The sequence below is a fragment of the Triturus cristatus genome, chromosome 2_2 (genome assembly GCF_964204655.1).
Source record: "Triturus cristatus chromosome 2_2, aTriCri1.1, whole genome shotgun sequence".
NCBI classification, from domain to species: domain Eukaryota; kingdom Metazoa; phylum Chordata; class Amphibia; order Caudata; family Salamandridae; genus Triturus; species Triturus cristatus.
The window spans coordinates 811,126,146-811,139,759 of record NC_140582.1 but is presented as its reverse complement, the minus strand read 5'-3'; the positions used below and the strand labels follow the sequence as shown (position 1 = coordinate 811,139,759).

Sequence of the window (13,614 nt, the reverse complement as noted above, 5' to 3'; positions counted from 1 at the left end):
ACGTATCTTTCAGCGGTCCATGCTACCTTCGAGGCTGGATTACATATTTCTTCCCCGGGCGCGAGCAGGTGGAGTGGTACTCACGGAGATTCTTCCCCGCGGCCTATCAGATCATTCTCCAGTGTCCCTTGAGCTGGCCATAGGCAGAGGGCGGCAGCCATTTAGATGGCGTTTGTCACCATGGCACCTACAGAATGCGGCCTATAGTACTCACATGAGGGAAGCCATTGCCCATTACTTTGATTCCAATGAGGGATCGGTGTCAAGGGTGGGATCTCTGTGGGAGGCCTTGAAGCCGACTTTGCGTGGGGTGGACATCTCCTGGTGCTCGGCGGCTCGCCGCAAGCACAGGGACGAACTGATGCGAGCAGAGGCCTCCGTTGAGGCATTCGAGCGACAAGCTAGGGAGGAAGACAGTGGGTGAGGCACCTGCTCCAAGCGCAACAGTCATGTGCAGCCCTTCTTATGGATGAAGCCAGACGGCTTTGGCTGGCGACGCGTAGCAGGATTTATCAGTGGGGGGACAAGTCCGGGACGATGCTTTACAGGTTATGTCAGGGTTCCTTTCACACTAAGACCCTTCCGGGCTTACTAGATGATACAGGGGCTCCGATCACGGATCCACCCCTTATAGCAGACAGCTTTGCTGCCTACTACGCGGAGCTCTATGCTCCCCGGGAGTGCCTGCCGGCGGCCACCATAGAGCAATTCCTAGCGGACCTGCCCCCTGTGCAGTTATCGGATGAGACGCGGGACAGTCTGGACCTTCCACTGACAGAGGAGGAGCTCAGCACGGCCTTGGGGGAACTTAACTCAGGGAAAGCGCCTGGGCCCAATGGGTTTCCGAGTGAATTCTTCAAACGCTATAACACACAACTGGCCCCCTACTACCGAGCTGTAGTGGAGGAGGCCAGGGAGAGGGGCATGCTCCCCCCGGACTGGAGACACGCAGAGGTGGTGGTATTTCTTAAACCTGGCCGGCCCCCGGATCAACGGGCCTCGTATCGGCCCATCTCCCTCCTCAACGTGGAGGCGAAGATCCTGGCCAAAGCACTAGCTAATCGTCTTTTGCCCCATATATCGACTCTTATACATCCAGATCAGGCGGGATTCATGCCTGGGAGGGACACTAGACACAATATCAGGCGGGCGCACGTGGCGGTGGCGGCGGTCCGGCAGACTGGGGAGGGGGCGGCACTGCTGCTGGCGGACATGGATAGGGCCTTTGATTCCTTGAGCTGGGTATATCTGTTTGCCTTATTGCGCCAACTCAATCTGGGTCCGAGATTTCTGTCTTATCTCCAGCTCCTCTACACAGACTTGACGGCGGCAGTGTGGGTGGCGGGGGCGACATCTCCTGTCTTTCCCATACAACGGGGCACGCGACAGGGATGCCCCCTGTCCCCGTACCTGTTTGCGTTGGCCATGGAGCCATTGGCGGCGTGGGTGCGTATTGATGCGCAGATCCGGGGTTTCGAGTGGTCTCTGGAGGTGTCGGACAGAATCGCATTATATGCCGATGACGTCCTGTTCTTCCTCACGGAGTTAGACACATCGGGGCCGCGACTCTTACGAATCATGCAGATCTTTGGAGAGACGTCGGGATTATATATGAATCCCTCCACATCCACGCTGTGGATGCTGGGAGATTGCCCGGGGCCCGGCGCGTGGGCACGGCATATTCCGCTGCCGGTGGGAGGATTGAAATACTTGGGGGGTGTTCCTTTCAGAGACTCTGGAGCTCTCTTGGGTCCGCAATGTAGCGCCAGTATGGGAAAGGATCCGCACGGATCTCAAGACCTGGTCTCGAAGGCCTTTGACGCTGTATGGCAGGTCGGCAATCTTTAAGATGGTGGCACTACCTAAGTTGCTGTACCAACTGCAAAATTATCCATACCCGATCCCGCCTCGATGGTTCCGACAGGTGAACTCGGTGTTGGGGCAGTTTCTGTGGGAGGGGGGCAAAGTGCGAGTGGCTCTTAGAACGTGTTTTTTATCCTCGTATAGCAGAGGACTTGCGTCTTCCGATGTCCTATCCTACTATCAGGCCTCGCACCTCCTTGTTCCTAACGAGTGCTGGTAAGGGGATAGAGGAGACCCGGCGTATGCGCTGGAGAGGATGCTTATGGGAACCAATACAATACACGCTATCCTGTATTCGGCGCCGGTGCGCAATAGCCTGCCGTCGGCCACACGTGTGGTGTTCCTGATCTGGCGGCAGGCATTGCGTCGGATGGGCTGGTGGAATGTATTAACTGAAGAGACCCCCCTCTGGAGCAATGGGCGTATCCCAGACTTGATGGCGCTGAGAGGCTAACGTGGATGGGACGATATTGGCATCTCAACATTGGGAAATGTCATGAGTGGTACGACACTTAAATCATTTCAAGATTTGCAGAGGGAATTTTCTATGCCCCAATCACAGTTCTATAGATATCTGCAACTGCGGCATGCGTTGTCCCTCAGCCTGGAGGGTCTGACGTCGCTACCAGAGTTTAGCCCGTTGGACGCGCAACTTTTTATGGGAGATCTGGAGACCAAAATATTCTCCAGGATCTATCATGCCCTAGTGATTCATTAAGCTTCAGAAGTTGCGGGGAGATTGGGAAATTGACGTGGGTGCCTTAGATGAGGATGACTGGAGGGAGGCCCTGGTAGCCCCAAGGGAGGCAGCTATAGCGATGAGACTGCGCCTCATACAATTCAAATACTTACACAGGGTCAGACTGTACCGAGCGGGCTTGATTACTGCTCCGGACTGTCTTCGGTGTGGTCAGGAGGAGGGGACTGTCTTCGGTGTGGTCAGGAGGAGGGGACATTTATACACACTACGTGGAACTGCCCGGCGCTGGACCGATTCTGGAGGGGGGTACTTGCCTGTCTGGCCGAGGTGCTGGGGTGGGAGATCCCGCGCAGGCCACGATTTGCATTGCTACATGTTATGGAGGGCATTGGGGGCAATATATATAAGCGGCACTTGCTATGGCTGGGCCTTACGCTGGCAAAGCGGGATATCGCCCGGGCATGGAAGGCGCCTAGGGCTCCATCGATCACTGCATGGAAGAACGGCTTCGATTTTTGTATGGGGCTGGAACAACCCATATATGTAGCCCGAGGATGTCCACGCAAACATTATAAAATATGGAAACAGTGGGCGGATTACCGGGGGCTGTGGCTGGAGCCACCAGTGGAAGACGAGTATCAATTATGGAGCCGTGTAAGAAGCCTGGTCGAGAAGGGGGGACGCTGGGCAAGACGGGAGGTCCGGGGGACTTAGCCTACCACAATGGGATGCGGCGGTGGGATCTTGGGGCTCGGGTGGGGAATCCATGGATGTGGTGCGACGCTGGGGATGGGGTGGGGGGAGTTCGGGGGGGGGGGGGGAGGGGTTGTTCTTATTCAAGTTATTTGCATGACACATGTACAAATAGATTGCTATAGAGCTATGCTACAATGTGTATCTGCTATCGACCCTGATATTCAGGGGCCTGTAACACCTGTGCAATCGATTAATAAAATATGTTTAAAAAAAAAAACTTAACGTGGACACACCTCAATTTCGTAGCGAAAAATGACCCTTTTTTGGCAAAGTGCCTAGCTGTAGTTTTTGAACCATAGCTCTGCCGGCACCTAGGGAAACCTAGCAAACCTATACATTTTTGAAAACTAGACACCCAGGGGAATCCAGGATGGGGTGACTTGACTACCTCCCACCAGGTTCTGTTACCCAGAATCCCTTGCAAACCTAAAGATTGCCAAAAAACACATTTTCCCCACATTTCTGTGGTGGAAAGTTCTGGAATCTGCGTGGATCCACAAATTTCCACCCACCCCGTGTTCCCCAAAGTCTTTCGAGAAAAATGGTACCTCACTTGTGTGGGACGGCCTAGTGCCCGCGACAGGAAACGGTGCAAAACGCATCGTGGATACACCTCAATTTCGCAGTGAAAAATGAACCTTTTTTGGCAAAGTGCCTAGCTGTAATTTTTTAACCCTAGCTCTGCCGGCACCTAGGGAAACCTACTAAACCCACACATTTCTGGAAAGTAGACACCCGGGGGATTTCAGAGAGGAATGGCTTGCATGGATCCCCCAACGTTTCCTTACCCAGAATGCCCTGCAAACCTCAAATTTAGCTGAAAAAAAAATCACCTTTTTCACACATTTTTGTGTGGGAAAGTTGTGGCATCACCGGGCTGACACAAATTTCCTACCACCCAGCGTTCCCCCGGGTCTCTCGATAAAAACGGTGCCTCACTTGTGTGGGAGGCCCAAGTACCTGCGACAGGCAGGGGCCCACAACGTAGTGAGGCGACATGAAAATTGCCTACCTCAAAACAACCTCGTTTTATAAGGGGGGTCACCTGGGTTTTTGGCCCGGTGCTCGGCGGCCACCTAGGGAAACCTACCAAACCCACACATTTCTGAAAACTAGACACCCGGGGGATTCCAGGGAGGTATGGCTTGCATGGATCCCCCAACGTTTCCTTACTCAGAATGCCCTGCAAACCTCAAATTTAGCTGAAAAAAAATCACCTTTTTCACACATTTTTGTGTGGGAAAGTTGTGGCATCACCAGGCTGACACAAATTTCCTACCACCCAGCGTTCCCCCGGGTCTCCTGATAAAAACAGTGCCTCACTTGTGTGGGAGGCCCAAGTACCCGTGACAGGCAAGGGTCCAAAACGTAGTGCGCCTTAACAGGCAAGGGTCCTAAACGTAGTGCGCCTCACTACGTTGTGGGCCCTTGCCTGTCGCGGGTACTTGGGCCTCTCACACGAGTGAGGCACCGTTTTTATCGGGAGACCCGGGGGAACCTAACCTCCCATGTGACAACGGGGAGGAAAAAGGGACAGCCCAACACAAAGAGGGAAAGAATGCACTCATAGAAGACACAGCCACCCACGGGGAAGCGAGTGCAAAAAACCAAGTCACAAGTCCTCGCAGAACGGGGAGGAAGGGCGGGCCGTGAAGGAATCTGCGGCTAGAATAGTCTCTACCAGATACACCGTTACCGAAGGTAAGTAACTCGTACATCTGATAGAGACTACTAGCCGCAGATTCCTTCACGTAGAATAGATACCCTAGCCATACCCAAGGGGAAGGAGGGTCTGCGAGAGGACCCCACCCACCGGGGCAGAGTCCAAAAACAGGACGAGGAGCCCCGTCCCCAAGGTAAGGGGGAATGATGAAGAAGATAGCCTGTCCTCACTCAGCAGAGTAAACAAGGCAAGGCGCAAAGAGGCCAAACACCCCACGCCCACGTGAGGCAACAAAACCTCCACCGAAGGCCAAAAAGGGGCACCGAAGGAGAAGAGCAACCTAGAGACTCCAAGGAGAAGAGGCAGAGCAAAGGCAATCCCAGACAGGAGGGCGCCGGCAGCAAGAAGCAGGCGGGAGCCGAAAAGGGGAACTCAAGGTCACCCAGGAATAACCGTCCAACGCCCCGTAGGAACACACTGCACCCGCAAGAGGGTCCAGAAGACATGGAGCAGAGGTAGAACCTAGTGCAAGGCCCACTGGAAGCAGCGGAGAAGGCAGAATGACACTCCCACTAAAGTCCCAAGAAGGCACAATGGTGCAGAAAGAACAAGAGGGCGGCACTGGCAAGCTCCGCCAGACGCCAGGAACACCACAGAACTAAAACTCAAGCAAAAAGGCAAAGAAGGTTGCATCCACAACATGCCATAACGCCACGAAGAGCAGAAGCCCGCAGGCGACCACAACTCCCCAGCACATACCAGGGCTATATAACAGCCAACCCTGCCCCACATGGGGCATGTCACATCCAAAGACATGGGAACCTCTTAGGAAGAAACTTCCGCAGCAGAGGACAACAAAAAAGAACTGTGGCAAAAGAAACCCCGCAGGAGGCCTACCAAGCAGCCAGTTGAGAAACGCAGAAGGCCCAATCGCAGGCCCAGCATGGTGTGAAAAACCCAAAATAAACACACACAGTCAAAAAGGGCTAACAGAACCACAACCTCAGCCAGACAACCGGGGTGACCTGCCCCAACGAAAGAACAGCTCCAAGAACCAGAGCAACACGCAGGTCACTGGGGAGGAGGAGGGGGACGAAGCCCCGCCAAGAACCTCTCGATGGCTGAGTCCGCAGGGGCATGGAACAAAAGAGCACCATCGAAGGGAAGGTCCACCAGACGTTCTCGAACATTCTCTGGGAACACACTGTCCCAAAGACAGGCATGGCGACGAAGGGCAACCGACGAAGCCATGGCACGACCCAGCACCTCAGATGTCCAGAGCGGAGCGAAGGATAAACGTCGCCAGCTCCCGACCATCCAAGACATGGTGTCTCAAGTCCACACAGGCACCTTCCTGAGAAGCGGCAGACATAAGGGACTCCACCGAGTCCCACAAGCAAGAAGTGGCCCTAGCCAAAACACACAGTTGGTTAAGGGCTCGCAGAGCCGCACTGGTTGAGGCAAACATATTGCGCCCCCAGGAGTCCAGCCAGCGGGCCTCCCGGGACGGGGGAGACAACAGCAGCGGCGGCAAAGCAAGAAAGGCAGACTGCAAAAGGGGGCCCCTGGTCGAAGGGTGAAGAGAAAGGCACACCGGATCACGCGGTGCCGGATGATGGCAATGCAGAAGTTACTGGGGCACCGGGTCCCCCGTGGCAGGACGGCCCGAGTCCCCAAGAGAGAAGAGTGGAGGGAACCCTCGAAGGGAAGCAACAGTTCCCTACCACCAGAGCCCTGATGGAGGACCTCCAGAAGATGATCTGCGGGGAAATGGGTAGCTGGATCACCCATGCGCAAAATTCCCACAGCCGTGGAAACAGCGCGGGCGAAAGCCGCACCCGCCTCCGTAGGGCCCCGTGGAGGGGAAAGAAGCTCCTCGTTAGGGGACGGCTGCAAGCTAAGGTGGCCATCCACCAAGCCAACCGGAGGAAGGAAGGGCCAAGGCCAGAAAGAAGGAAGAGGGACCGAGGAGTGGGGGACTTGCGGCTGCTCCGGCGAAGACCGCGGTCGTGGAGACGGCGAAGAGCTGCCTCTAGACGACGTCGGGAAAAAAGCTACGACAAGGCAGCCCGTCTCCAGCGAGGATGACACCAGCAACTGCCGAACCTCTGGATCAGAGGAGGCGCCCGAAGACGAGTCAGACAGACAAAACCAACGTCCCGACTTCGGCCCGGCGCCCAAGAGTCCGCAACCTGAGGCAGGACACCGTCGCCGGAGGAGACGCCGGGGTGACCTCCGACACAGCAGCTGGCGCAGGAGACCAGAGCTGGATCGGAGCCGGGGTGACAAAGGGGCAGCGCCGGAATGGCGCTGGCCTGACCTCCGACGAGGCAGCCGCCTGCACGGAGAGACGAGAAGGGCCCGGGGAGGCACGAGGCAACCCCCGTCAGCCGCGACTCGTGACAGGACGATACAGGCCCTCCGCCGACCCCTGTGGCGCCGCGAAGGCCAGCAGCTGCCGGCGCCGTAACCTCGGCCCCGGACAAGGCAGCCGCCTGACCCGAGGACCGAGAGAGGCTCAGGCGAGAAGGGTCCTCCGCTGAACCCTGTGGTGCCGCCAGGACAAGGCCGCCGCCTGCCCAGAGGACCGAGAGGGGCTCGGTGGTGCGACCCGAGCCCAAGCGACCTCCCGCAACACCACAGGGACTCACGCGGGAGTTTGTGACGAAGCAGAGGCACCGTGGTCCGAAGGAGGGACCCCCGAAGGGCCGCACCCCAACAGCACCACATCCTCCGAGCCTGGATCCGAACCAGTCGGCGCCGGGGAAGGAGCCGCCGGCGACGCCGCGGAGGTCCCCGCACACTGCAAGGGATCCGCTGACATCCCAGGAGAGGAAGGGGGAGGAGGAGAAGCCAGCGAGGCCTGCAAAGCCGCCGCATATGTCTCCATCTGGGTTCTGGTCGCCCCCACGGTGGGAAACGGCGCATAAGGGGACGACCCGCGGGGTCGCACCACCCGTGGAGAGCCCATGCCCCCCGACAGGCCAGAACCCGACCCTCGGAGACAACCTGCGACACTTACCAAGAGGTGAGCGGCGCATCTGCGACCTGGGAGAATATCGAAGTCGGCTAGGGAAGCCGCAGATCCAAGAACCCTCCTCAGGGGCCCGCCGAGATGACGACGCCGACCTGGACACACGAGCCGAAAGAAGTTTCATCCGGCTCTCCCGCCGGGACTTCGGCTTCATCTGCTGGCATGCCTCACAATCAGTGGAGTCGTGGTGCTCCCCCAAACACGACATACAGATGGAGTGAGGATCCGTCGCCGACATGAGGGGGCCACACGCCGAACAAGTCTTAAAGCCCGAAGGCATTCGCACACTGTTCCCACACACGCAGCAATAGCAGACGGGAACGACCTAAACAGGCCCAGAGCACAAACCGGATCCGCGCTGCACACGGAGAAGGAAAAAACTGACGTAGGCGTGCCGGGGTGGGACTTACGTGACCTCGCTGACATCATGTGCACGGACGACGCCTGGGAGGAGTCGCGTGGTGCCGTCCCCCCGGCGCGTAGGGATGCTGGGCAAAAAAGTTTTCCGGATTCAGTCTCACGCCTGGGGATAATTCTACGTGAAGGAATCTGCAGCTAGTAGTCTCTATCAGATGCATCAATTCCATCGTATCGTCCACCGCCTAATCTAAACAAAGAAGAACTTGATGATTTGGTTACCCTGAGACAAAACTCAGATGTAATAATAAAAAACTGCGATACAGGAGGCGGGATAGTAGTTTTAGACACAAAGAAATACATACAAACTATGCAAGTGCTTCTTAGTGATATCTCCTATTACCAACCAGTTAAAATGGACCCTACCGCTCGTGTTCAAAGAAAGATCTTTACCTGTACAAAAAGAGCATTAGATATGGGACCCATCTGCCAAATAGAGTTTGACTTTCTTAATATAGAACATCGTAAACTGACAGCAATTTATGATTGGCCGAAAATCCATAAGGATAGATACAACCCTCCTCATCGACCAAATGTAACTACCATTGGCTCAGTTACTGAGCCCATCTCTAAATATATAGACCGCATCCTATGCCCGCACGTGCCTAAAATCACATCTTATATAAAAGACACAAAAGCTATGATACAGGCAGTATAGGGCTTACCATTCAATAGCTCCAATGATATGTTGGTTACTCTAGATGTAGAATCTCTCTACAGCAATAAACCTCAAGAAGGTGCACTCACGGCTGTGAAGTGGTTTATAGAATTCCATCAAATAGATTGCTGTCCTACATTCATATTAAGGATTCTAAAAATTGTATTAGAAGAAAACACCTTTGACTTCAATGGCACTCTCTACAGATTGATTAAAGGAGTAAGTATGGGGGCAGCATGTGCCCCTATTGTAGCGAATATATATATGGCACATTCTGAAAGTATCCACCTATAACACGAAATAGCTCCCTTTTTTTTTTCTTCTTTATAATCGAAATTCAAAATTGGTCTCTCTACATAGAGGACATCTTTTTTATTTGGACCAATGACTCCAATATACTTCATGAGTTTCTAACCTGGATCAATCTGTGAGATCAGAATCTTAGATTCACAGCTCATAAGTTCCACAAGTATAGAATTTCTTGACATTCAAATTAAAGAAAATAACCAGATCTTAGAGGTTGACCTTTACGTGAAACCTACGGCAAGAAACACTTTCTTGCATTATAATAGCTTTCACCCTACTAAACAAAAAGAAAGCATACCATTTGGACAGTTCCTCAGCCTCCGGATAAACTGTACAAATATTACAGATTATGATAGCAGATCAGAAAATATGAAAAGTAAGTTCATCGCACGTGGATATCCCAGACGTGTGATAAGAGAAGCATACAAACAAGCAAGATTTTACGATCAAGACTATCTCCTATCTAATCGTGTAGTAGAAAAAACGACACCCCCCCTTAGTATGCGTCACTAGGCATTCCATAGTAAATGAACAAATACGTCAAATCATATGTGCCAACTGGCACATTTTGAATACCAACTAAGAGGAAACAGACAAATTACCGCGTCCGATGTTTGCACATCGGCGCAACAAAAATCTGAAGGACCACATTGTCCACTCACGTATTAACACCAAACCTCCATTCATTCAAAAAACCATAGATGGTAATGCACCTATCTGTGGAAAACAATAAATGCTCCCATTGTAAGGCATATGACAGTGCAATTATAACTACAACATTTGAACATAATGGTTACTTCATTGCGCTAAAGTCATTTACGAATTGTAAAACAAAAAATATTGTCTATCTGCTGTTATGCCCGTGCAGATCAGGGTACGTCGGAGAAACCTCAAGAACATTAGCCACACGACTCACAGAACACCGCTCAGCGATACGGACACACAAGATGGCAGCCCCTTTAGTGAAACACTTCAGGGAGAAAGAACACAGCCATGAAGACATTCAGTGGCTAATCCTGTAAAAAAATCAATTCTAAAGTAGGCACAAACACTGATAATATCAGAAAGAGCAGAGAAGTTTTTTGGATTTTTTCTTTAGATACAGTTAAACGGAGATTAAATAAGGAAATCCCATAGGAACAGGCCATACGATACAATACTGGATAGATTGTTTCCATCTCTACCACTAGTGTGACCTCCACATATAACTGGCTTTTGTAATATTAAGTTTATTTGTTCACACTCAGTGTTATAGGATACATAACATTCTGTATCATACTCATCTCTTTTCATCACGAGTTAGTTATTCATCTAATATTCATATTAGGCAAAAGATCCCTTTTACGTGTTCTTAGTAGAGTATGACATTGGCTGTCAAGCTTTGATGGATAGCCTGTTCTCAACGTTACCAGCAATTTCATTAGCTTCTGTAGTTTGTATCAACACATGATTGTGTTTTTTTGCGAAAGCACTAAAAGTTTGTTTTATCAAACCATCCTATCATTGGACTATTCGTACCACGTGACCGATCATATGACCTACGTGTGATCTAACCTCTCGCACGCCACACTCTGTTTCCGGGGCAGACGCGCGGAAGCTGGAAACTTTTCTCCAGAGGCTCTCATTTCATCAGTAAGTACTCTCTCCCTAGCTTTTAAACCATCTTCAAAGCCTAATGCTTAAGTTAATCTCATGCGCTCAGTTCCGTTTATACCCGATTTTTGCTATCGGGCACAACAACATTGAGACCGTTAGTTAACACACTTGTTGCAACCTTCTCCCCCTAACGGATGTAATTATTTTTCCATACCACTTACACATCCCGTCCCAGTAGTGCTACCTTATTTTCATTACTTTTTTTGTTTTACTCAAGTTTCCGATTCAGTTAAGCAACACACACTCAAACATTGCAATCATGTATCTTTTCCGTTATTCTTCCTCCATTCTTTTCATTTTATTGGTTTTATTTTTGGATTTAGTGGCTCATTTGAGTTACGTTTTTTTTATATTGCAGATATTATCACACAATCGCAGAGAGCCGGTTCAAATGCATCAATTTTGACCCAAAACAGCTTGGCGATACAGCGCTACGCCGTCCAAGAATTGCGATATCCCGCAACCTTATACATTGATGTTCCATTAACATTGGTCTCCACATTCGAGACACACAGGTACCAATATCACAAAAAACATTCCATCTATCTATATAGCACAAGTCCTTACATCTAGTTTGTCTTCCCGGTAACATCCGGATTTGTTTGTTTCTTTCCCAGTACTCAACTATTTTTATTCTTTGTGAGGACTCCATCCGCATCCCTCCACCCCAGAATTAGTGAGACCATTAGTATACTGTGATTCTCCAGTACTTAAGGTATAGCCAGAAAATCATTACTACTATGGATACACCTTAGCAAATAAGAATCCATATGTACTTTCTAAATATGTGTATTCCTTACAGTTTAGATATGTCTTCAGACCTGACATATCGTTGACGTTTGACATACCATTCAGGTCCCCAAATCCTATAGGTATGTTCTTCATTTTATTTCTTCACATATATGTAGGAAGGATACAAATAAGCACTTACAACACAGGTGAACCCAACGCACAGACCTAAGCTCTATGGTGTTTTTCTTTATTTCATTCACTTCATTACTTTCTCATATCTTACACTAGGTGTATTGTCACCATCGCTTCTTCTCATTTGCATATATTATTTATGTATCTTCATTGCCCCTTTGGTGGTTCCTATCCCTGGTTCAATGCATACAATATTTTGTATCTATATTAATCATTGCTGTCATTTATGAACCCCTTCTTTATTTACAAGACAACTTTTACCTTCACAGATTCTACATTGCTCCTCTTCTCGTGGCCATTTTTTCCTGACGACGGCACTCTGGTGTGCCGAAACAAGTGTAGAACATTCTTGTCAACCAAATTTGTGCCACACTGTTTTTAGCTGAAATTGTTTTTTATATACATGGTCAATTTGTCATTCATGAGGAAATTGTTAAATATAATGTCTTTTTATAATTGATAGTATGTCTGGAAGTATGAAGGATGGACATGCAATTGTATGAATGTATGCTATATTTTTTTTTATTCTTCCATTTTCAATCAAAAGCTTATTTTGTATTTTTGCAATAATTACTGTTTGTTTCATTTTGACAGTATATTGATCATAATGTATTATTGTATTTTGATTGGTTGCCTTAATTCTGTACAATTATTACCATTTTAACCCAGCCCAATAAGAGTGTTAAATTTAAACTAATGGTAGCCACCTTGTACCAACAAGAAATTTAGTATATTGTTGTCTTCATCTTGAAAGTTTAGTATATTCTTTGAATTTAGAGATCTGCAAAGGAAGGACTGACCGTTAATAAACATAAGATTTTTAATAAAAACCTTACCGTGAGGTAATAAATTCCATTAGGGTTTTCACTTTTTCATCCTTCTCCACTGACAGATCAACATCATCAAGGGTGGTGGTGTGTAGATGAGGAATGGTAGCGCTGGTATTTCCTAAACTTATGCTAGAAGAGGTAGAACTTGAGCTGAGACCTGAGTCGGTCATGGGGGAGGGCTGGTATTCTGGTATAAAATCAACAACACCTGCTGAAAGAATTATAAAAAATAAGTATTAAAGAGCGAAAAGTAGAAGTTCACAAATATGACATCTGAATTGACAAAGAAACACTTTATTGTTACAGATTCCAACAAGCCCACTGTTGCTAAAAGGTAACTTGAGAAGTGTTTCCGCTATCTGGTTTCATAAATACCATGTAGCATCAGATATACCCATAATTAACTCTGTGCCACTAATGGACAAATTACTTGCCTTCGGTAACGCCCTATCAGGGGAGACAATCTAGCCGCCGATTCCTTACCTTTAAATTCCCAGCCTCAGAGTTGACCTGGAAGATTTTCTTCGAGCAATACCCTTGCACACCGGTAGGTGGTGTTGAAAGGCTTCGTGTTACGTCGTCTGCTTCCATGCAGTTGTGTTGTCTGCGTCACCTAAATAGGCACCACCTCAGCACGCGGACGTCACTTACTTTTCATGACTTTCCACGCAAGAAGTGCAGAGCCATGAAGTGCACTGACATAGGTGTGTTTCTGAACAACTAGTGCCCGGAAAGTGATCAGCCCTGACACTGGAAACCGGTCAGCAGTGCAGGGAGGAATGGTGGGTCAGCAAGTAATCTTTGGCT

At 49.9% G+C, this 13,614-nt stretch overlaps 1 protein-coding gene across 19 annotated transcripts in view; it reads right to left on the bottom strand.

The window, feature by feature from the left end:
• The window catches only part of FRYL (FRY like transcription coactivator), a 2,516,714-nt gene that overhangs the window by 714,349 nt on the left and 1,788,751 nt on the right, over positions 1-13,614 (bottom strand). For 16 of the 19 annotated variants that reach the window (XM_085642132.1, XM_085642134.1, XM_085642126.1 and 13 more), the window contains one exon: positions 12,814-13,018. In XM_085642132.1, coding sequence (XP_085498258.1) covers positions 12,814-13,018 — 205 coding nt within the window. The remainder of the gene's footprint in view (positions 1-12,813; positions 13,019-13,614) is intronic. The other 3 variants (XM_085642117.1, XM_085642120.1, XM_085642135.1) reach the window with 1 other exon arrangement.